Here is a 22,844-nt window from a genome sequence, read left to right as displayed (position 1 = left end):
TCTGCTATATCTTATTTAAATGAATTTCCTTGAATTCTACGTCGTATTTCAACCAGGTCAAGCTTGATAGCGTTAGATACAATGCAAGCCCCCGACTGCTTAAATCGTTTTGAATCACAAACAGTTCGAATACTTTCATGTACTGTATAAAAACGTCTTGTACCGGGGGTACGGAGAGAGAAAAGCGCTATACATCAACACAGACACTTTTCTCTGTCCCGTACCCTCACCCCCCAAAATACTGTACATGCTAGCATTTGAACTGTTTGTGATTCAAAGTCGGAGGCTTACATTGTTTTCGACGCTATCAAGCTTGACAGGGTTAGAAATACGACGCACAGTTCTAGGAAATGTATTTAAATAGAGATTTCACCAAAAATGCGGAATACAGAACGTAGACGCGGTCAGAATGTGCGCGTTAAGCAAAATTTAAAGCCCTCGATGATTAAGACGAACAACAAAGTTAGTGTTTTTCAAGAAAGGTTTCTTGGGTGTATAAAAAAGTGGCATATTCTAAGACAAAATATTCCCACGCAGTTCGATTTTATTCCGCAGTCACGGTCACGTTTCCGCAAAATGATAACGCCAATAAAGTATGACGTCATATACAGAAAGCGTGAGGGTCACGCAAATCACTCACGCTGACAATCGCTGACAACACGAAAGCTTGTATACAAGCTTCTGACAAGCTCGCTGTGGCTTACAGCTCGACACTCCGGATATGGATCGAAACCGGACTTAAAATATCGGCAGTACATTCATCATTTCGAGCAGGCAAGACACTCCAGAGAACGAACGTGTTTTGACGGTGATCCTGAAAAGAAAATGAGGTCAGATATGCTGCGATGTTTGACGCTTTGCATATGGCTCCTGCATCTCACTGGTGAGTGACATTTTAACGACGTTAATTTAAATTGTGCTGTTTTATAGCCTTTGTGTAATCATGAAGCGAAAATCGACAAAGCTCTTAGACTTTGAAAAGGATATTTAGCATCCTCTTTCCAAGGTCAGCTCAACCAAGCCGGCCCTAAATATAAATATCCCGGTGTTTTACCTACGATGGTCACCATTTGAGATTTCAGCTCTAAGGATGACCAAATTGCTTTCCACCTTGTCAATCGACCGGCATTTAACGTCCAGTTTATCAGTCCTTGCAAACTGTAAGCCATGAAAAAAGAAAACTGACAAAACAAGACTCAAGTCTTATCTCAAAAGTCATGTAATGAAACAGGAAGTCTTTCTACAACCTTTGTTACTGTTAAGGATGGAAATAGATTCACCATCATATCTTGGTATAAATCTTCAACTAATAAGTTTTTGGACAGGCAAGTTAGACAGAAAACATTAATACACTATAATTACACGCAAAAATTAAAGTTAGCTCTGCCATTTTGGAACTGTCAGCTTAGGCTTCTTACAAAGGCGAGTTCAAAGAATAAATTTTCCGGTTTTAATTGTTTTGGCACAGGAAAGTATGCAGGAAACGAGCATTTTATATTGACTGCCACAAATGTCGACAAAGTTAGACTGAATGTTTTCAGCACTGGATCTCAAGGTATCCATGTTTTACAGCAAAAAAGACGAGGTTTTAGAGCTGGAGCGACTGAGGCATCCATATTAATAAGGGTTTAATGAGAGGCAAAGGAAGCCGGAAACGTCACAACAAGAATGTGGCAGAAAAAGTTTTGCTTTCTTTTCAGAAAACGAGTGGGTATCGAGACTGTCGAGATTCGAACGTTAACCAAAAACAAGGAAACAGAACCTTGTTTCAGGCTATTTTGCAGAGTGATTTCTCTCAAAAGTAATAAATCTCAGCGACATTTTAAGTAATTTAAAAAATTCTTTACATTCTTTTCCAATGCCCCACAGTTAAACGGCGGGGTAAGCAAGTTAGAAATTGCTGGGAAAACTCAACAATCTTCATAATATTAGATTTCATTTTCTTTTCTCTGACGTTTTTTCCCTGATGCCAGCCAACAAAATTCTGTCGTTTTTTTATGCTCTCAAGGTGTCAGGCGAGCAGAGACTTCCTGGTTCTCCAGAAACATCTGTTTATGGCGTATATTTACCTCGAACTTTAGCGAAAAAACGTTTCTTTGCCTTGTAGCTGCCAAGAAAATAGTTCACTTTATAAAAACGTTGATTAACGAAACTTTTCATTATGGAATGACAAAACTTAGCACTTCCGTGCAAAGTGTACTTAAGGATTATTGCACGAGAAACAAATGCAAATCCCGAACTTCCGGATACAATAAGTCCCTCCCCTGGACTTGGAATTAAAACAAACGGATAATTAATTAACCGATGGAAACTTGGCGCAATAGATAACATGATTGATGTCCAAGTGTTAATTCCATCACGTTTAAACAAAAAAAAAGTTAAAGCCGGTTTTTGTAGTTGCGATAGAAATCAACTGACTCATTGTATGTTTAATCTCTAAATCCTGACTAAGATTTTAAGTCCGGGTAATATATACTCCAATTTAAAACTGGAAAATGACCTAAGACTCATTTAACAAAGCTAGCGTTATTACTTTTTCCAATTTAAAGAGTCCTTTTCTAATACCCTATCGCATCTCTACGCTTCTGTTTTTATAAGCGTCCCTTCACCAATAAACAGGTCTTTGTTGAGCCGGTTTTGTGCCCAGGGGGGGGGGGGGGGGAGGGGGGGTTAAGCTATATAAGTATGTGCGGCGCCAAAGGGTATGGTTTTTGAGTCGTTTTGGTCTGAAATATAGGGTATAGGTTTTGAAGATATTAGTTTGAAGGTCTGAAAACGAGTATGGATTCTAAAAACCACGTATGAAAATGGGTACCGGAAAATGACATATTTTGGTCTGAAATAGGGTCAGAGTTTGGGGAACCCGCAAACCGCACACCCCTTTTCAGATGCCTAGATCAAACAAGTAAATGTCCTGTCGCTATTAAAAATTAACTCGCCTCTTCTCAAAATAGAACAGGCCCTGCAACAAGGAACTCGTTAAAAATTTATGACAACCAGGAAGGCTTGTTAAAGGAGATAAATAACTGCTTCTTCTAAAAGCCATCAAACAAGATTGTCTCGGAGAGGCTCTGTAGAGAGGACCAGGGCAAAGTTTTCTCAAATTCTGGTCCCGAAATTATGTTTATACGTAGAATGTTTATCAACAAAATGAAATCAGTCACTGAATTGCTTTTGGATGTGAAAGATTAAGAGTAAAAATCAATTAATTATTTTTCTAAAACAAATCTACTTAGTTACTTTTCTCATCAATTTACTTCCTTTAAAGGGGCACAGTTTTAGTTTTACTAAAGATGCCCCTCTTCTCTCCTCCCCTTGTTTGAATTGTATTTTTGAGTTGCGTGTTAGTGTATGTTTTAATACCTCCAAATTTTGTATTTTGCGCTTATGTAACAGTATTGAGTGGAGAGTATAAATAAAAAAATGTCAAATGTCAAAACATGCCGCCACTCGAAAGAAACTTTCAGGTAAAAATAGATCCAATTAGTTATTTTTTTCCTCAATTAGGAAACTAAGTCGAGTTACAAATCACTTCAGTCCGGAATTTAGAAAGATGCGCCCCTGAGTGATAGGGCAAGACAACTTCGATTAGACACCAACGTTTAAGCAGTCTATACTGTTAGAAAAAAAAATTCACTCATCCACTGAAATAGTCAATCAAGGTTTGGAGGATGTTGTGTGATACATTGATACAAAAATACTGCATGTTCTGATCCAGTAAACCTTCAAATCCAAATAGTAGCCAGCAGTTTCTCCTTACAACATCACTACTTGATCAAACACGGAGGTTAGGAGAATAAAGGAAATGATCACTCAAGGCAAGACGTTTTGATGTTCAAGCAAATTAATTCTCCCACAAGAAATAAATACAGTAAAGCCAGGAGTATGCGAATTTTTGATCCTGGGGCTTAAAGGGTTTCAGACCAAAATATTTCATTTTCCATATCCCTTTTCAGAACTGTTTCAGTTTACGAATCTGATGTAGCAAATCGCTCTTTATGACGTGAATGATATATTTAATTTTTGGTTACTTATCTTTTTTCGCTCGAAGTAGGAAAGAAAACAATACGTTTACTTCATTTGCGCGGTTTCCTTAAAAAAATCAAACCCAATTTGAAACCAAAATGGTAAATTCTATGACCCAATTTCACACCAAAACGACTTAAAAATCATACCCTTGGGGTGACACATGCCTACATATAGAGTTTATATAGAGTAGCACCCACTCCTCCCTCCGGAATTGTTTGTGGTGTAAAAGGAAATTTCAGTGATTCTTTGTCTATTCTGCCTCCTTCTAACAAGTCTTCCACTGTGGAGAAGGACGGTTTCCTCCTATATTTTTGCGTAGTCCATCGCCATACGGGAAAATCAGACGGATTTTAGCATTTATTACACCTTACACACATTTTGAAATCACCGGTGATCCTTGCAATCTGATTGGCTCTCAACAGTGCGATTTATTCCCAAATTGCACCATTTTTTGCTCTAAATCGCATCCTTTCTTTAGCCCATCAAAATGGAAATGAAGTAACAAAAATAGAATATTAAAATTGACAATAAAACTCTGTAAAATTTCAAAATAGGTGTGATAAAATGGTAATTGAACTTTGTGTCGTGCAATTTTGGTCTGAAATCATACTTGTGATTTCAAATCAAACTCGCGCTGCGCGCTCGTTCGATTTTGAAATCACGCGTATGATTTCAGACCAAATTGCACTCCACTCAGTTCAATTACCATTATAAACTATTGGAAACCATAAAGAAAATTGGGGTAACTTTTTAATTCAGAAAAAGGTTTAAGAATCATATCAAGAAGCACCTTCGATGCTCATACTGAACCTATATTTAAGCAACTTAAAATACTAAAACTACATGACATTTAGCGATTTCAAATTGGAAAGTTTCTGTTTCTTTTCAAAAAAGGCTTCCTTCCTGATGCATTCAAAGAAATGTTCTTGCTCAGATGTCATATTAATCGTTACAATACAAGACATTGCAATTCCTTTTACTTATTTCCCTGTAGAACGAACATCAGAAAGTTTGCAATAAGTTTTCAAGGACCTAAACTGTTTAATTCCTTTTATTCAGAAATTCAGAATGCTGAGAGTATTTCTCTGTTTAAATCAAAATTAATCAGAAAAACTAACGCAGAGAGAATTTTGCAGTTCTGAAGAAATGCCAAGGAAAGGTGGACTATCTGGTTTACGAGATGCTCCTGATTAAGAAGTACAGACCAAGTCTTAACATCCAATCAGACTCAATACATGCTAAATTATTCACTTGACTTTGGTTTTCCTTTGTGTGAGGTCACTTGATGATTCACTGGCTTAGAACAATAGACTATTGTTTTAAGTTTAGTTTTGTCTACTTACTTATGTAAATATTCTTCAAAAGTCAATCTCATACGTAAATCAAAATCAAGATCATTTCTCCTAAATTGACTACTCCTGTTTTGAACAAGCTGTTTTATGTTTTGCTGCCTGTGTGTGTTTGATTGTGGACCTGCTTTTTAACCTAAATGTATTGATAAATTAAAAAAGCTACGCCTAAAATCCTGATTCAAAGTTTTAATTTTTTTTTTGAGGAGCCTGTAGCTCGTACAAACCCCAATGGTTTCTCTATGGGCATCCTTGCCATATGTTTCTCTCTCTTTTGCTATTCATTTATCTTTTATATTTACATTTATATTTATCTTGTAATGATGTGTAAAAATAATGGGAAAAAATAAACTGAAACTGAACCGTAACTACGCATTTTTCAAAAATAATTGTAAAACGTTGTAAAATACATCATGATGAAAATATATGGCATTTTTGCCCAAATTGAAGCTTAATTGTTTTTTACAAAAAGTAACTGGTTACTCCAAATTTTCTTGTTCGATTCCACTAGCCCTTGATAAGATCTGTTTTTCCCGCAAGTAATAAACCGTGCAAAAATACCTTTATATCAGGAAGTACCTATCTGTAGACGCCTCGACATGCGCAGAAAGAGGCACCAAGCTTTTGAACATGTGTCACGCATGTGTCTTCTCTAACGAAAGTTTTTTTTTTCTCAGCGACTTGTCGTGGAGAACGACTAAAATGTTACTTGTGTACGTCACAAATGTCTTGGGAAGATTGTGAAAAGAAAAAACAAGCTGTAATGTGCATCCCAGAGCATGACGAAGTTTGCCTCAAGCAACATCTGGTAGAACATAGTAAAGACACAGAGAATGGATACCAAGAAGCGTTTGTGAAAATGTGTGCTAAGGCAAACTTGTGTACGGACAAGGAATGTAAAAGAGTTAGTAAACATTGTGAAATTGACTGTTGCCATAGCGACTTTTGCAACTCCGCGGCAAGACCGACAGCTCGAGTAACAATCACACTTCTCGTTCTTTTCTTGTGTATTCTACAATGAGGATGTGTCTAATTCTAAGAAATCGGTGGTTAGACTTTCCCGGTTTACTTCAAACTACCGAGTAGACAGAGCTTAATAACACACTGCGCCTTGTATGCTCATTCGGTAAACGCAAATTTCCCTGAAATCTCTTTGAGAGAGACCTTGATAAGGTTTAGGGCAATTTATCTTCTTTTAAAAGACAGAAGGAAAATTTGTCGAAACTAAATTGACGTCTAAAAAACTCAAAGGAAGCTTAAACCATTCGGCACGGAACTTCACCGTTAATTCTGTCTTCATTTTGCAACTGAAAAATTCCTTGCAGATGGCGGCCATTTTGAAAAGTCAATTTAAGACAGGGGCACCCAATGGTTCATTTCGGTGGATATCTGTTCGGAAGGGCTTAATCGTCTCAAAACTCGGATTTAGTTGTAAAGAAAATCTGCAGTTTTCTTTATCAAAATATCAGCTCACAGTTTCGTAACATTGGAAAACGAATAGGCCATTTCCGAGTTGCTGTGAACCTCATCATGAAAGCGAAGCTAAGTGTAAAGTTTTTATTATGAAAATTAGTTTTCATTCATATACAAACAAAAGTAACTTTCAAATGAAAAGCTTTTGCACTTAGCCTCGCTTTCATAATGAGCTTCACAGCAACTCGGAAATGGCCTATTCCTTTCGAAGGGGCAAACAGTAGTTAACCCTTTAGCCCCTAATATCAAAGAACAAATTCTGCTATCTTGTCCCCATACTTTTCTTATAAAAGTACTGGGAAGAGGTTATTAAAATATCAAGAAAATTCACCATGGGTGATCATAACCTTGATTCTCATGACCTCAGAGGTTGAATAAGGAGGAGAAATTTGATGCTGATCACTGTTAGGGCTGAAAGGGTTAAAAATGCGAAAATAAAAGGTCAGCTAGTATTTTCGTAAAGCCAACAACAGCTCGTAAATTCGGGTTTCAACCCTTTAATCCCTAACAGTGATCAGCATCAAATTTCTCCTTGTAATATTAATCCTTATTCAACCCCTGAGGTCATGAGAATTAAGCATATGATCACCCAAGGTGAATTTTCTTGAAATTTTAATAACTTCACCATAGTACTTTTATAAGAAAAGTATGGGGACAAGTGAGGAGAATTTTTTTCTTTGATATTAGGGGTTAAAGGGTTAAAATCCCGCTCCCTAAAATTTTCAGCATCTTTTAAAAATTAACAGCTAAAGCACCCGAACAGACCAAACTACATTAGCTTATACAAAAAATACTTTTAAACGTTCAAAAATCGATCTGAGAACACAGGAGACTAGTCAATTGCTTAAATGTTCGCGTTGGGTGTCCTGTTGAATCTTTTCAGCTCTGTCTACCAAGCCTGGAGGATAAAATCCCTTGATCGAAACATTTTGTAACCTTTTTGGTATTGAAAACATTGCCTAGTATCAGCTCGATACATTGTAACTTAAACAATGTGATAAGCCTGTAGAGGCGATGGTCCAGTCCCGCATAAATTATGCTACATTATGCTTATGTAATGGTCACGTTGATAAGCTTTCACTCTTGTATCTACTCACACTCAACATTCGGTCCCAATGGACCCTTACTACTAAGGGATCAGTCCCGCATGTCCCGCTCTAACACGGCTCTCAACCTGTTACCCATTTTAAAGGTGTATGCCTAGTGACCTGGCCTTTGAGTGAAAGCGAGGCTGGAGTGGACTGTGATACAAACCTCACAAAGGCCACGTCACGAAGCACACAACTGTAAAACATACAAGCTTACTACGGCGACTCCAACGAGAACGTCACTTGAAAATAAAAATTCACGTAACTTGAACTAGTTTGCAATTATTCAACGCGTTCAAATTGTACAATGTGGCCGAACTATCCTTGAACCAAATAAGCGAGAACCGCATTCAAGTTAAAACTGAAACACATCAAAAATTCACCGTCATGTGCTCACGTTCTCCAAAAAAACTTGAATCTGGTCATTTCCGTTGTGGTTTTGCGGAGGACGGCAAAGAAACGTATGAAAATTTATCAAGCAAGCGTGCACGTGCAGAGCGATTGTTTTGCTGATTAAATCATATTGTTTTGTGGTGTTCGCGTTGCTGTCGTCTTGGTAGCTGTTTAAGCTTCGTTCATTAGAATACAGCTTCAAAAAGAACTTGTTAATGCCTAATAACAAAAAGAAAGCTATCGGGACTATTGCGAAATAAAGAAAAACACAAAGAACTGAACTTTGTAAAGTAATCGTTATAATATTGCAGTTGCTGTTGTTATTGTTGTTGTTGTCTCATAAAGAGGAACAAAAGGTTACTGAAAGAAACTCTAGAATTCCAAACAAGAAGGTTAGAAGCTTTACGCTCAGCTGTAAAATAGTAAGTTTTCTTTTTCGTTGCATACAACAGAAATCTGTTTAAAGCCGGGAAAAACAATGAACAGTCCTTATACACGGCCTTTCGAAATTCCTCGATTTTTGCAACGCGCGCTTATTTCACAAAATTTTTCTTTTTCACCAAGATCTTCAAGCCAGATCTCCAATCAGAAAGCAAAGGCGCTAAACCCTAAGATGGGGGGGGGGGGGGGTGGGGAATCAGGTATAGTAGAGGCGGTAAGGAACAGAAATCTTTTTCTGGGTTCTATAGCAATTGGAGCTTTCGGGGGTGAAAAATTTTCTAGTGGACTTTTTTGGGTGGGAAGATTTTGACCACGGCCTTTTTAGGGTTTTATGCGATGAAAATTGGGAAGGGGGGGGGGGGGGTAAGGGTTATGGTCGACAAACCGACTCAACACCTATCCGGAAAGTTAAATGATCAGTTGCGAAGTAAAATACAAGAATAGAAAAAACCACCGCAGCCTACAGATCAAATGTGCTAGAGTGACTCTTATTCGCTATGTTACTTAAACGTTTTCTTTTTATTTGCTACTCATTGAACTTTTCTTTTCTTTTACTTTGTAATTTTTCTTTTTGAGGACCCTACTGTAAACCACTTTACGTGATGTCGGCTTCCTCAATAAAGATTAACGTTGATTGGTTGACCTTGAACATGACTCAAGAGAGGGACGGCGAACTGAACCTAAATAGAAATAAAGTGAAACGCATGAAAATTTCGAAATGTTATTCTTCAAGTTGTTCTTTTGAATTCTTCGGCGACTTTATCGCCATTCTTGGTGTTTGGTTTTATTGTTTATGAAGTCTTTGTGCATGGCTCAATCCTAACGCCGTCCGCTATTTTGGATCAGTTTGGATCCTATTAATCCATGTTGCATGTTCAAAGACACAGCATTGTGATGTGAGTTGTAGAGAAGCCATCCTCAAGGTCCTGGGGGCAGATAGTCAGAAGAAGGAAAAGACGGCGGGGGGAGGGGAGTGGGGATGTCAAACCAGCGTAACATGATAGAAACACTTTACAGAACGAAATATATGTTACATGTTGTTGCATGAAAAGTTTGACTAACATCAAACTCGACGTAGCATTCACTGTGCAAACCCTCACAACATGTCTCCAAAGGGTGGCCAAACAGTAGTTACTGTAACAAGATGCGCGCAACAATGTTCCATGTTGTTGCTTGGAATGTTGCGTCTGTTTAACGGGGGCTTAAACCGAATGGATGAATACAAAATGCAGGTTCGGAAGAGAAACGGCTTGTTAACCAACGCTTTGTAAATACGCGAAAACCTGAATCTTAAATGATGTAGTTTTGTCCTCAAAAATACAATAAACCAATGGAAAGTCGTTCGAATTAAAAAATAAATAAGAAATGACCGTCTTGAATGCGCTCTCAAACTCCGCCCGATTTATGATGCGATTTATGCAGCGAGTTTTAGGTGCAGTTTCACATCACACGGGCAAACTACCGGTGATCTTTACTGTAAAATGCCGGCGACTTCGGACGACTTTGAAAATTGTAACTTTGAAATAATGTTTAGCGGGAGAAGCTGAGCGCACAGATGTGAGCAACAAAACTACTCTAACTACCATTGGGGGAAAAAGGCAAAAGGCACATTTCAGCTGACATTGCTTGCGTTCTGCTTCCGCCACAGCAAAACCCCACAGCCATTTTCTCCTTGCGAAACTAGCCCGAAATTTGCACGGTAGGCTAAGAATCGCATTAAAATCACCACATCAAAACTCGCCAGTGTTCTTTCAGCTAACATCGCATGCGCCCTTCTCTAGTCACAGCAAAATCGCAATCAAATAAAGGCGCCATTTTCTTGTTACAAAACTCGCCCGCAGTTTACACGGGAGTAAAAGAATCGCATTTAAAATCACCCGGTGCAAAAATCATATCAAAACAAGCTAGTGTGTGAGCGGCCCTTCAGAAATAGCAACGGAGATAAAACATGGAGCGGAAGAAAAACGTTCAAGATGAGGCAATCAACCATAAATTACAAAGTTTGGTTTAGAAAGACACAAATGATGAACTGAAAAGTTACGTCTCGGGGATTTTCAAGAAGTGACAAGAGTGTCACTGCTATACCAGAAACTGAGATTTTCAGTTATCGTGACAGCACGATTTATTTACGTCAAACGTTAAAGATATTATCTTCGCGAAGACGGGTCTGTCTCTCTAAGAAACAGCGAATGATAAGCGCCCAGCAGATTAGATAAGCTCTTTAGAGTTGCCTTGAGTAACCCAAAACGTCGTGGCAATTTACCAAAAGGCTTAAAAGCTGCAATTCCACACTGACAAGTGCCAGAGTTCCGCAAACAAACGGTGCAAACAAATTCGAGTATACACAAAAAATAGGCAAATTGCGTCAGCAGTTCCCTTTTTAAGGAGATACCTGATTACGGCCCTTCAATTCACTTTCGCTAATCGATTAGTGCAAACAAGCGGAAGCAAACGGAACCGGAATCATTCCTCCAATTGAGTCGCTCACTCCAGCTTAAGAAAGTTAACCGGGGTTACTGTTCCCGGGTCACCAAAAAAAAAATGTTAAAAAGAATGCTGCTTCTCTCCCTAATCGTAGGACCACCGGTTGTTCATGGCGATTCTGTCACTGGTAAGAAAAGAACGCACTACTTTATTTTACTCCTTAATTCTGTCTGATTGAACACGATACGAATGATGTGGTTACGTTATTGAGTTCGTATAAATATCCTCGTGTGATAGGCTAGATACGACTAAATTTCAGTTCTCTGCCAATACAGGCAAGTTCGAAACTATGAATTATAAACAAAACAACACTTTGAAGATACCGAAAACCAAACCGCATTTCACAATTGAACAATCCATGACCTTTTACTTGAATGTCAGTTTTTCAAAGCCAAAAGCACCACACACAATGTATTATTTCAATAGCACAACAGCAAAGTTCTGCTCATTCAACAAAAACAGGCTGATTTCCAGCGGATTCATCCAAAAGTTTAACTTCTCAACAAAAGCAGGTTGATCTCTAACGGGATTACTTTACAAGTTTTTAACTAATAACCTTAAAACAGGTTCAGTTTACAGAGCATAAATATATAAACCGAATGAACGATAAATTTGTTTTTATAATGCAGTCAAAATTTTCCGAGATTGCGCCTTTTCAGTTGCTGCTTCAGTCATATCTTTCTTATTTTAAATTTTTTTTTTTCGCCTATTATTTCATTAACCGACTGGGCGATCGTAAGACAACCTTTAAAAGACAAGTTACTGATACCGGAAAATGCGATTCAAACGAAAACTGTCAGCGAGAAAAGAGGCCTAACTTAAGGTAGATGAGTCGATAATTTTCTCTATATTAACTTCACCAAGCCATTCTCAATCCCGAGAAACTCGGCACTGTTTTATGCGCCCGTACAAAGCATCTAAGCGCTTGATCTAAAAAATGTGAGATTCAATAGACAGTATTCGTATCTTCGGTATTAAACTAGAACTAGCTAGCACACGAGGCTTTGGGGGAATCATTTCACATGTGAATATTTTTTTAATATATTCCGCCACAAGAGCCTACAATGCAAGATATATCTAGTTCAATACCAATAACTGAATACGAATATAGTCTATTCGGAACTAGCGTTAAGAGGCTTGTAGGGTCTTCAAATTAAAAAAAAATACCTATTTCAAACCTATTCAGACTAAAACGCAACAGTTTTCTCGGCGAGAGCAGGTGGTTTTAAAGAGAGGCCTTTTAACATTTGCAAATAAACACAATTCATGACGAGTCTTCCGTGCTACGCTTTAAATTAATACAGATACCACCTAATCTACCTTTAACACAAAATGACAAAACCAAATCCGAGTATGATTAACCATCACTTATAACAGTAACGATTTATTTTTCTGCGCGTTATTTCCGAATATCCGGTCAGTGAATAGTCAATAAACGATGCAACAGCTTTTCATTAAATTCTAAGAGACGATATTATTACACAAATACTTGCTCGGGTGTCTTGAAATTAATTCGGCACCAAGACAAGCACTGAGGCTGAATTTACACAATCGCATTTGAATCGCGTAGAACGACGTTCGAGTACGCGGAATAACTGGCAAAAGACGCAGATATATCAACCTAACAACTGCAAAAACAGGAAAAAATGTTTCGACATTCGAGAAGTGAATGACGCAACAGTAGAACAAAACAATTAATAATAACTGATGTTAACAGAGCTGGTGCGGTCTTATGTCATTACAACAAGAAAACAATAAAAATAGCATAAAAAGTGAATCTCTGTCTTAGAACCAACTGCTCTATTGTACACGAATCCAACGTTTTTATCCCATTTCTACACGATTTTTTGCCCTTACACGATCCCGAAAGCCGTCGCCTTTAACCAATTTGTCTCTGGTTCGTCTAATTGACTCGACACCAGATATCTTTTTGGGTTGAGTTTGCCATTGTTCCGAAGGTGTTCTAATTCATCCTGTTGTTCATCCTTAATAAAAAAAATAAGTTTCCTTATTCGAATATGATTTAAAGATTAAGAAGATGAAAACCACCTGCGGCAACGTTGCTTCCACCTCGGAAAATCAATTTCTTTTTCGCCGCTAAACTGTTAAGGATGAAGAAAACATATACTGTACGATGACCATTCTATTTTTGATAATTTCACCTTCGCGTTGCCCTCGTTGTATATTTGTTCAACAACGCTTTTAGCTTAACACAGCAGTATATTTACAACGGATAGAATAACAGTCCAATTTAAAATGACTAAGGGGGTTAGAAAATGTTTGGTTTATCAACAGAGTTGATAACTAAAGGTAACATGAGCAGGCAGAATGTGTCGTGTTTGATACCCACTCTCTTTACGGTGGCCAATTTACTTTGTTGAAAAACCAAACATTCAATTTAAAACGACGTTCCTTGTACACGTCTTTCGAACGAGCATGAATTTGTAGTTTAAAAGCAATTTTATTTATGAGAATGATGTATTATTCAGTAATGACACAGGCAAACTCGGAAAAGGAAATTCTGAGTGCTCCTATCAGGAGTCGAACCTAAGACCTTCCGATTACTAGTTCGGATGCACTACCACTGAGCTACAGGAGACTCGTGGGAGCTAAGGCCATTAAACTATTTAATGTCAATAACACGGGGAGTGCTTGCGCAATCCCCCGTTCCAGAGGCTCATGAGAAAGTTTATGACAATAACCCAGATCGAATTAAAATTTGGACTAAGTTTGATAATCACGTATAACAAAGATAACCGAAGTTTCACGTAATTCTTTTGTTGTCTTCACAGATGAAAAACCGCTCAGCTGCTACAAGTGCTTTTCTAAAGTATCATGGGAAGACTGTGAAGATCGGCTGGCCTGGGTTAAATGTCCGCACCATAGCAACGAAGTGTGCATCAAAACAACAATTACCAGATGGGTGGTCATAAAAAACGGGACACGAGGACAAGAGACAGTGTATTCCAAGCACTGCGACACCACTGAAGGCTGTTCGGACAACGAGTGCACAAATTTGGCATGGAAATGTACTTCCAACTGCTGTAATCACGACTTTTGTAACTCGAGTGTTTCTATGGTAGCAAGTGTTTCCATGGTAACAAGCACGATTTTCATTATATATGCAATAGTTGCGTGCCTCGCACTTTGAATCTTTCATGTAATCAGCAAATCATAAAATATACTCAAACTGACTTTCGAAAACCTGACATGGTTATAGTCGCGTTTTATTTACGTGTTGTTTATTCGATTAGCGGGATAATAATTATTAGCTCTCTGAGCCAGAGAAAAATTTTGATCGAGGGAAAGTTAATCATGAACATCATCATTCAATACCTAATTACGACAAATTTAAAATAATTAAGCATCTTCAATCAATATATTTAATGTGGTCAGTACGCTTACCTAAAAAAAGCTAGTTTACAGGTACGCCACGGAAAAAAAAGAAAAAAGAAATTATAAGAGCCTTTTGAAGGCAAGCATGATGGAAAATATAGAGTACGTTCTATAGTAAGTATACTGAAACATCATTGATATTAGGAAAGAAAACATTTCGAGTTATAGTTCTGCAAAGGGCATTTTCAAATCTTTTTTTTATGGTTCCTTGTCATTTCTACTTCCTTTTACAGTAAAACCTGTATTAAGCGGACCACATTTTAGTGTCACCTACTTTAGTGTCACTTTCAATAGCCAAAAGATATATTTGTATCCATAGAAACGTTTAAATATTGTTATCGTTCCTCCAGATAGTTTTTTTTTTTTGTTTTTTTTTTTAGTTTAGTTTAGATCCTTAGCTACCTACGTGTAAAGCTTCATTTGCTTGTAATTCTAAGTATTTTAAATAAAGTTTTGGTTCCCAATAAAAAAAATAAAATTATAATAATAAAATAATATACTTATATTGTGCAATTACCATGGCGAGTTGATCTGCTGCGCATTACATCATATAACAACTAAGATCTTAGACCAGCAAACGTTAAAAAGGTATTAAAAAGAACCAAGTTACAAATTAAGAAAAATACGCTTTTTCGAAATAATGTGTTTCTAAAAGTTTCTTAAAACAATCAACAGTCTGAGTACCGCCTGTTATCTTGCAAAACAAACTCCCTCATTCTCACTTCGGGTTACAAGTTAGTTGGCATAACCTGCACCGTTTGCAACGTGTTAGATGGTTGGTCGACAGCACAAAACAACGAACAACAGAACTGCTCCCAGCCTTAAAAAACAATGCAGCTGCAACTTATAAGGGTCCATTGAAAATAGAGATTTTGAAAGGTACACCTCTGGTTTCAACATCCCGTTTCAGCATTTGCTTTAACTTGCGTTCAACAGTTGTTGAACCAAATGTCGGGGGCGTTTGAACAGATCGTTCAACATTGTTAAAAGCATAAAAAAATGTTGAAAGCTTGTTGAAAGGGTGTTGAATCAAATTTAAATTGGTTTAAACTTTCATTCAACATCAATTCAACATTTTCTTTGTTCTTGAAAATGTTGAATGGCGTTGAAACCGTCTGAAAACTCCGTTCATCCAACATTTTCCCAACATCCGTTCAACTTTTGTTGAACGAATGTTGGGCCATTTATAGTTCGCCCTCTTGGGTAACGACCGTGACAAAAGAATCACGCAATATGTTAAGTGTCACGATAGTGTGACGACCTTTCCTTTACTCGCCCTTCGCAAATTCCTGTTCGGAGCTGTTTCATAGATGTCACAATGTTTTAAATTGTTTACTGAGCTTTGTCTCAAAACGTTTCCAAATAGCAGCTGCCTTTAGGAGTGAATTTAGCCTTCGTTGACCAAGTAACATCAGCCAAGCTAATAACCGGACCAGAAATACTACTAACAGCCTACTCGATAAATGATTCGTCGCTTAAAGAATCTTCCCTCCAAATAAAAACATGAAACAAAAAAAGAAGGAAATATGAAGGCGCTTTCGTCAAGACCAGTAACCAGAAGAGTTTTAGGGATCTCATGTAGGCAATTCGGGAATCAAGGACGAAAATCAGGCTTCGGATTCAGGATTCGTGTTTTTAACTGCTAATGGGCCGATAGCTGCGCCAAGAACCATTACGAAGACGGGTTTCTAAAGACAAAAATCGGCGAAAGGAGTCTGAAAGGCGATGCAGGCGTAGCAACCCAACTCTGTCACTCCTTCACTGATTTCAAGCGAAAACTGGGAATACATCAAAACAGGTGTCACCAGAAAGCAAGCAAGAAATACACACTATCCTTATTTATTAAAAAGTGGATCATTGTATAACGAGTTCCAGAGTTTTGATTGACCTTTCTTGCAAAGCGCCGGAGCACCAAGATTTAGCAATATTTCTTGATTATTTTCATGCTTCTCGCGCCTGCTGGCTATCTATCATCTCATATCCAACAAGCGTGAGTGGAATAATTGTTAAGGGCAGCGACTCATGCTTCTCATGCACGGGGAAAGCGTGCACCTCTTAATATACAAGCTACATAGGCACGTGAAGCCAAAAAGACAAGGAATTGAGCCATATCTATAATCGGAACATTTTAGCCTGCGAATACACCTGGACCCCCTCCCATTATTCCCGGATATATGGGAAATGACACGAAATGGCTGCGGTTTTGGCTAAAATTAGGGTATGGTTTGTTAAATGGATCACGGCAGACTTTCTCATTCTGGTTTCAAATTGGGAACCACAAGAGCGAGTCGGCATGTTGTCTTGTTCTTCTTACAGCTCCCCCCCCCCCCCCCCCGCTCTCTCTCCTCCCCTTATCCTCCACTATTACTGCCGTACACGCGTATTTTAATATTTCAACTATATCTCTCATTCAGGTCTGCAAAAAATCCGACAGTTCTCAAAAAGTTGCCGCGATGGTCCTCCTAATTTTGAAGTTTTGGAGATACAATCTCCACCGCCTTATCGGAAATAAGATTTTATTAAAAAGAAAATGCTCAGCCAAAGTAATAATAGAAACTCAAAAGTGACCGAGGAGATAAATAATTATTAATCAACAGTAGTGATCCGCCGTCGGAAAATTTTCTTTCTCTGGGGATCAGTTCAATTCAAAAAGAAATCTTTGCTCCTTCATCTTGCCGCGCGGTCACACAAACAAATAAAACTTCGTGTAATATTGACGTTTTTTTTACGGAAGAAATCAAAATAACTGTCTGAGTTAGATCCGTGTAAATATTGCCGTGGAGTAACAGCACGTCAAATGAAATATGCCGTGACACTTGCTTCAACTGTTGGCAGTTTATAAATTCAGATGTCGCATTCTCGCACATTTAGAGATCGCGAAACAACTCCAAATGCAAAGCCGGAATTCTAAAATCAAAGAGAACTTTCCAGCAAGAATTGTTGAATGTATACGTTCTTTTTATTGAAATATCCATTTACAACTAAATGCCCATCAATCGCTCACTGTGACACTTTGAGGATCACATTACAATGCAACGTGTTTTTGTTGTGAGCAACCATTAAATTTACGTTACTCGATCACGTTGGCACAAATTGCTCGGCAAATTGTGAGAGGACGAGAGGCCAAGTCGAGTTCCTGCATTGATCAGACATCAGCTACACCGGAACGAGGAAGAAAACGTTCAGATAAACATGAAGTTTTGGGAAGGAATATTGTTGATCTACACTTTTGCCATTCAAGGGACAACAGTGCTACAGGGCCAAGGTGTGGGTAGGCGAAGTTTATTCACTTAAATTGCGCTTCCATCGATTCCTTCGACCACCGTATAATTGAAACAAATCACAGCCAAAGGCCCGAACGGTTCGACAGCAATCTAATACATATTTTAATTTGTAATAACATTTTGAGTGCCGGTAAATTAGTCGAGGAAATTAACGATTGAAGAAGTGATAAATTCTGTTTGTACGCTTTCCTGATTCAAGAACTGTTTTTAATTGTGGCTCAAATTGTCGGCGTTGTTCTATCCTGGCTCATTTCCTTTCTTCCTTTGTATTACAAGGATAATCAATTACAGTACCATGGTTGAACAAACCTCCCAGGTCCTCAAATATTCAGTGAGAAACCCAATGGGAAAATATTGGACTTATCTCCGGAAATACAAAAGCGAAAAGATTAAAGCAGACATTAAACTGCATCGGTTGAAGCAGTCCTTAGTTTCTTGCATTTGGGTCTATGGATGAAATCCTGAAGTGTTATTATTCATGAATGCTCTATAAAGCATTTAACGAAGAAACTTTTTCCCTACCGGTTACAAGGTATTCATCGCGACAACATTAGGAATTTGATCGAAGCACAGCTGAGGCCAGCCCTGAGCGGAAATCACATGAAGATGATTAACGTTAAGTCATCACGCAAGCATACGCTCTGACTTTTTCAATTCCGGGGCACATTATAATTGGTCACGCTCCCTCTAAATTAATGTTTAATAATACCCGCGCAACTTTTAGCCTTCAAAAAATTTTAATACACCTTTCAAAAGTTACTTATAAACCTAAGATCTAAGACACAGAGAGTGCGCTGCACTTTCTTACTAAATATCATATGGCATTTTTATATACTATATAACCTGCCACTGTTTTCGAGTTTTAGCATGTTTTGAAAGCTGCAAACTGTTCAATTCGCGCGTGTAAACAATGATTGTGCGTTAATTGAATTCTCGGGCAGAAGGTGTCAAATATGTTTGCTGCATTAGAAGCATGTCGATTAAAAAAAAATTCATTAAACTGACAAAGATGTTTCTTAATCGAATCAATTTCAACACCATAGTAATAATCTCTCTATATAAATGACTTGAAGCAAAATTTAATATCAACGCCTGTCGCAGACTTTGAAGCCCGTGGGAGTTGTCGCGCGATGGTGAAATTAAAATTAAAGCAAGTGTCAAAAGTAAGCAAATCTGGATATAGCACAGGAAAAAAATGTATAAATCGCTCTTTTCAAAGTGTATTTGACAGGATCCATTCACTTTAATGCCATTTTTTCTTTTTTTTCGATTCAATCGCCCTTGTAACTGTCGCCCTAGTAACTGTCGTGAAATGGCTCGGTCGCTCTAAATGTGCCATGATCTTCCACTCAAAAAGGCGTTGGAGAATTTTGTCACGGGGGATGATTTGATGCCAGAGTGAAGTTAACATGCAAACAAAGCCGTATGAAAATTAGAAACACCTCTGAATAAAGGGAGCAAGCAACGAATGACATGAATCAGAAACTGTTTTTCTTTATTTTTTGCAAACAATTGGGCCGGTCAGGAGATGGCAAGTGGAACAATCTACTGGGATGAGCCCCGAACTCTGGGACGAACCCTTGTTTTGAGCACTGATCGAGCAGATGATTTATTTAACATTAACAATTCAAGCAGTTTACAAGGCCCTGTCAGGATTCTAGGAGATTTCAAGGCAAATGCTTGTGAAGAAAAAACTTCCTGAATTTCCAGTTTCTTCTTGACATTACAAAAGACTCCACTGACGTTAAACTACACCGCTCATGCACTCGTAGCCTCTTTTTTTTATTTTTCTACACACCGGACATTTAAATAAGTTGTGAAGAAGGAAAATTTGGTATTTGCACGTTCATGAAACGTAGCGGTGATCCAGATATAATATTCCCTGACGTTTTCACTGCCTTTCACAAGGAATTTAGAATTAGAGTCCACTTCATGCTGTTTTTGTTGCTTTATCAAATCAAATAATCCCTCACAAAAAAAAAATTATCGGACGCCTTTTGGAAAAAGACCTGTTTTTCCTCAAAAACCAATTTAAGTTTGTGTAATCCGATGAATGTAAAATTCACAACAAAACTTTTTGTTTGGAGGATAAAAAAACGAAACTGGTTGAATTCAAGATTGAAATTTTCTATTTTTCAGAGTCCCCAACAACAGAAAACCAGGGATTGCACTGTTACACATGTTTGTCACACAATTCTTGGGAGGAGTGTAATGCGAAAGCAGAACTGCTGCGTTGTCCTAAAGTAGGTGAATCGTGTCTGACAATGAAAGTTTACAAGCGAGTGGTAGTAAATGGTACCGAGCATACCCGCAACCATTACGCCAAGTACTGCACTACAGACTGCACAGACAAGGAGTGTAGAGAGGTAGGATGGCATTGTCAAGTGGAATGCTGCAATCGTGACAGGTGTAACGCAAGCGTGGAACTTTTGGCAAACGCGGTACTCATTGGTGCATTCTCTTACTCTCTTACTCTTTCTCTCACTGTCTGGAACATTTTTGCATTTTGAATCACTGTACACTGAGGTGCATTGGCCACATTGTGTTTGGCGCAGCAGCTTATCAGTGGCAGCTCAAGTGAAAACGTAGAGTAGCGATCTGTAGATATAGTGTCTGAGTAACCATGGAAAATGTGAGCAACTTTAATTATCAATGAAAAACATTTCAAAGGAAGTTCTATTTCTCAACAACATCTCAAATTATAATTAAATTAAGCATAGTATTCGAAATTTCACAATACACAAGTTGTAGGGCTAGTCATCCATATTACATTTTCTGATGTCGCTCAATGTTTTTGATTTATATACATATCCATACATATATATATATTTAATAATCCTAGCAGTCGAGAGACTATACAGGATACCTTGAAAACCCAGCAATAAGTAGCAGGGAATTATAACAAAATTGTCGAAACATGGTGAAAACTATGGTCATATAAAGCACATGAAAAAACTGATCATGACAGTTAATGAAAAGTCAAGTAAAGTCTTCTAATACAATGGAAAGTGGTGAAGGCAAAACGTGAATTGTTTAATATCGAAAGCCAGCACATTTATAAGAATGTGACTGAGAATAAAATTTTTTTGTTACATTTTATTCAGACAGAAAGAAAACAGCATAATTTGGGTGGGCAAGAATAGTTATGAAGCACTGTAATAACAACAGAGTCAGGCAATTACCTGAATGCGCAAACTTAACTGTTTTTTAAAACTTTGCACTTATGTCCAGAAATGCACCTAACCCTGAATTTGGGTACTTTATATAAGACAGACCTTTTTGTCATTTTCATATGTCTTCATGCTTGACAGAATTGTTTGTGTTTTAGTATTAAAGAATTAAGGTTAGGGGACACCTTGTGATGTCTATCATACAGTTCATGGATCTCATTAACGTGCATTTCAGGACATATCTCAAACTTTGTCAGATCACTGTCTCAACTTAACAATAAGTATTTTATTTTACGTGTCGGTTCTTTGTAACATCATATTCTTGACTTTGTTCAATTCATATCTATGAGTTGCTTCAAAAAACTGTTCTTGATTGACCAAGTAAGTTTTTAAAAAACATTTGCCAATATTAGGATAGAAATTGAACACTAGTAGATATATATGCGAAATATGTCACATTTTTAGCATTCAGTGTTTGTGTAGGTAGCTTAAGATTTAAGTTCACCTTCCAGAGGAATCCATGTAACAAATTATTGCTGATTATAGCACTGAAAAAGTCTACCTTAAAACGGCTTCGTATATACATGTGTTGACAAGTGATAGATGAATGATTGTTAAGTAGGTGAATTAACTTAAAAAAAGAACATGATGATACAAATGTTGGTGCTTTTGATGTACTGTTGTTCAATTGTATGTCTGCTTGGTTTCCACCTCATATTCCTCTAGGCAAGATGGACTTTTCATTTTTATACTAAATTAAAAGAAAAATAAAGATCCTGTGCTTACACGTTACATTTACTAACACCATCAGGGTCAATGTTTTGCTGTAAAAATTCCACAAGAGAAAAGCACAACAAACAATTCTTTAGAGCAGTTTTTTCCCAAAAGTTCATGTTTGCTTTGGTTTTGTTTTACTGCATTCTACGATTGGTTGGCAAGTCTGTGCCACTTTATCAATCAATAAGAAGCAAAACCAAAACCAATCTTGACTTGCTCCAAACATTTTCCCGTACTTTACACCAGTAACATGTATTTGCTTTGCATTGTGATTGGTTCATTGTGCTGTTTACTTGATCTCGTGATTGGTCAGAGTAATTACTTAAGTTTTGGTTTTATGACGCTCAACTGAAAACCACTCTAAAATTAAAATACAAACTGAGATCATGTACTTACATGATTCTCCAAAGTCGAAACAAGTGGCCTCTGATATAGGACAACAGACAGGGATGCTTGTCGACAAGGCCCAGGTACTCGTCTGACATCTCCCATACTGGAGGATTTTTGCCGCTGAAGAGGGCTGGATTACTCAGGTTACCCTCTGAAACAAATTTATGAGGACCTATTAGGAAACAGCATCTCATGGAATAATGTAACGAGAATTGGAATTCACAAATCATGGTCGAACACAATAGGGAATGAGATGGTGAATAATCAGCATACCCATCACTTGAAACAATGCTTTCTACATCAGAACAGTGCCTGCTAATTCAAAGGTATTTTTGCGAGGTTTATGACTATGCAGAAAAAGAAGATCTTAGAAGGGCTGTTGGAATTCAAAGAGAAAATTGGGGGCAACCATGCTTTTTTCAGAGATAATTACAGTGCGATGCGCCTTATCATTGCCACCCAATTAATCAAATTTGTGTATCCTGATTGGCTAACTTGTAAAAAAAGTTTGTTGGGTGGTCACGGTAAGGCGCGTCACACCATAAGCTTTGATTTTAAAAAAATTTCACA

The 22,844-nt window shown here is 37.7% G+C and overlaps 4 protein-coding genes across 5 annotated transcripts in view; 3 read left to right on the top strand and 1 right to left on the bottom strand.

Annotated features, from left to right (window-relative positions):
- LOC146458481 (tRNA-dihydrouridine(16/17) synthase [NAD(P)(+)]-like) overlaps window positions 1–22,844 on the bottom strand; it is a 61,889-nt gene that overhangs the window by 32,669 nt on the left and 6,376 nt on the right. The window contains exon 7 of the mRNA XM_085090645.1: window positions 22,281–22,425. Within this exon, the coding sequence (XP_084946771.1) occupies window positions 22,281–22,425 (145 nt within the window). The remainder of the gene's footprint in view (window positions 1–22,280; window positions 22,426–22,844) is intronic.
- LOC146458484 (uncharacterized) lies at window positions 533–8,616 on the top strand. Its single transcript, XM_085090657.1, has 2 exons — window positions 533–883; window positions 6,056–8,616. Exons 1-2 carry the CDS (start codon window positions 826–828, stop codon window positions 6,397–6,399), a joined length of 402 nt encoding a protein of 133 aa, XP_084946783.1. The 5' UTR covers window positions 533–825; the 3' UTR covers window positions 6,400–8,616.
- Window positions 10,921–14,466, top strand: LOC146458483 (uncharacterized). The gene is made up of 2 exons (XM_085090829.1): window positions 10,921–11,384; window positions 14,050–14,466. The coding sequence occupies exons 1-2, from the start codon at window positions 11,315–11,317 to the stop codon at window positions 14,406–14,408; spliced, it is 429 nt and encodes a 142-aa protein (XP_084946955.1). The 5' UTR covers window positions 10,921–11,314; the 3' UTR covers window positions 14,409–14,466.
- LOC146458482 (uncharacterized) lies at window positions 17,301–21,767 on the top strand. Of its 2 annotated transcripts, none has more exons than XM_085090648.1 (2): window positions 17,301–17,918; window positions 20,077–21,767. In XM_085090648.1, the coding sequence occupies exons 1-2, from the start codon at window positions 17,846–17,848 to the stop codon at window positions 20,445–20,447; spliced, it is 444 nt and encodes a 147-aa protein (XP_084946774.1). In that variant the 5' UTR covers window positions 17,301–17,845; the 3' UTR covers window positions 20,448–21,767. The 2 variants fall into 2 exon arrangements, with proteins under 2 accessions (XP_084946774.1, XP_084946773.1); XM_085090647.1 differs by having other exon boundaries at window positions 17,307–17,924.

Source organism: Pavona decussata, unplaced genomic scaffold (genome assembly GCF_977016875.1).
Source record: "Pavona decussata unplaced genomic scaffold, jaPavDecu1.1 SCAFFOLD_233, whole genome shotgun sequence".
Lineage (NCBI taxonomy): Eukaryota > Metazoa > Cnidaria > Anthozoa > Scleractinia > Agariciidae > Pavona > Pavona decussata.
Note: the sequence above shows the minus strand (reverse complement) of the source record. Positions and strands in the feature narration are given on the sequence as shown.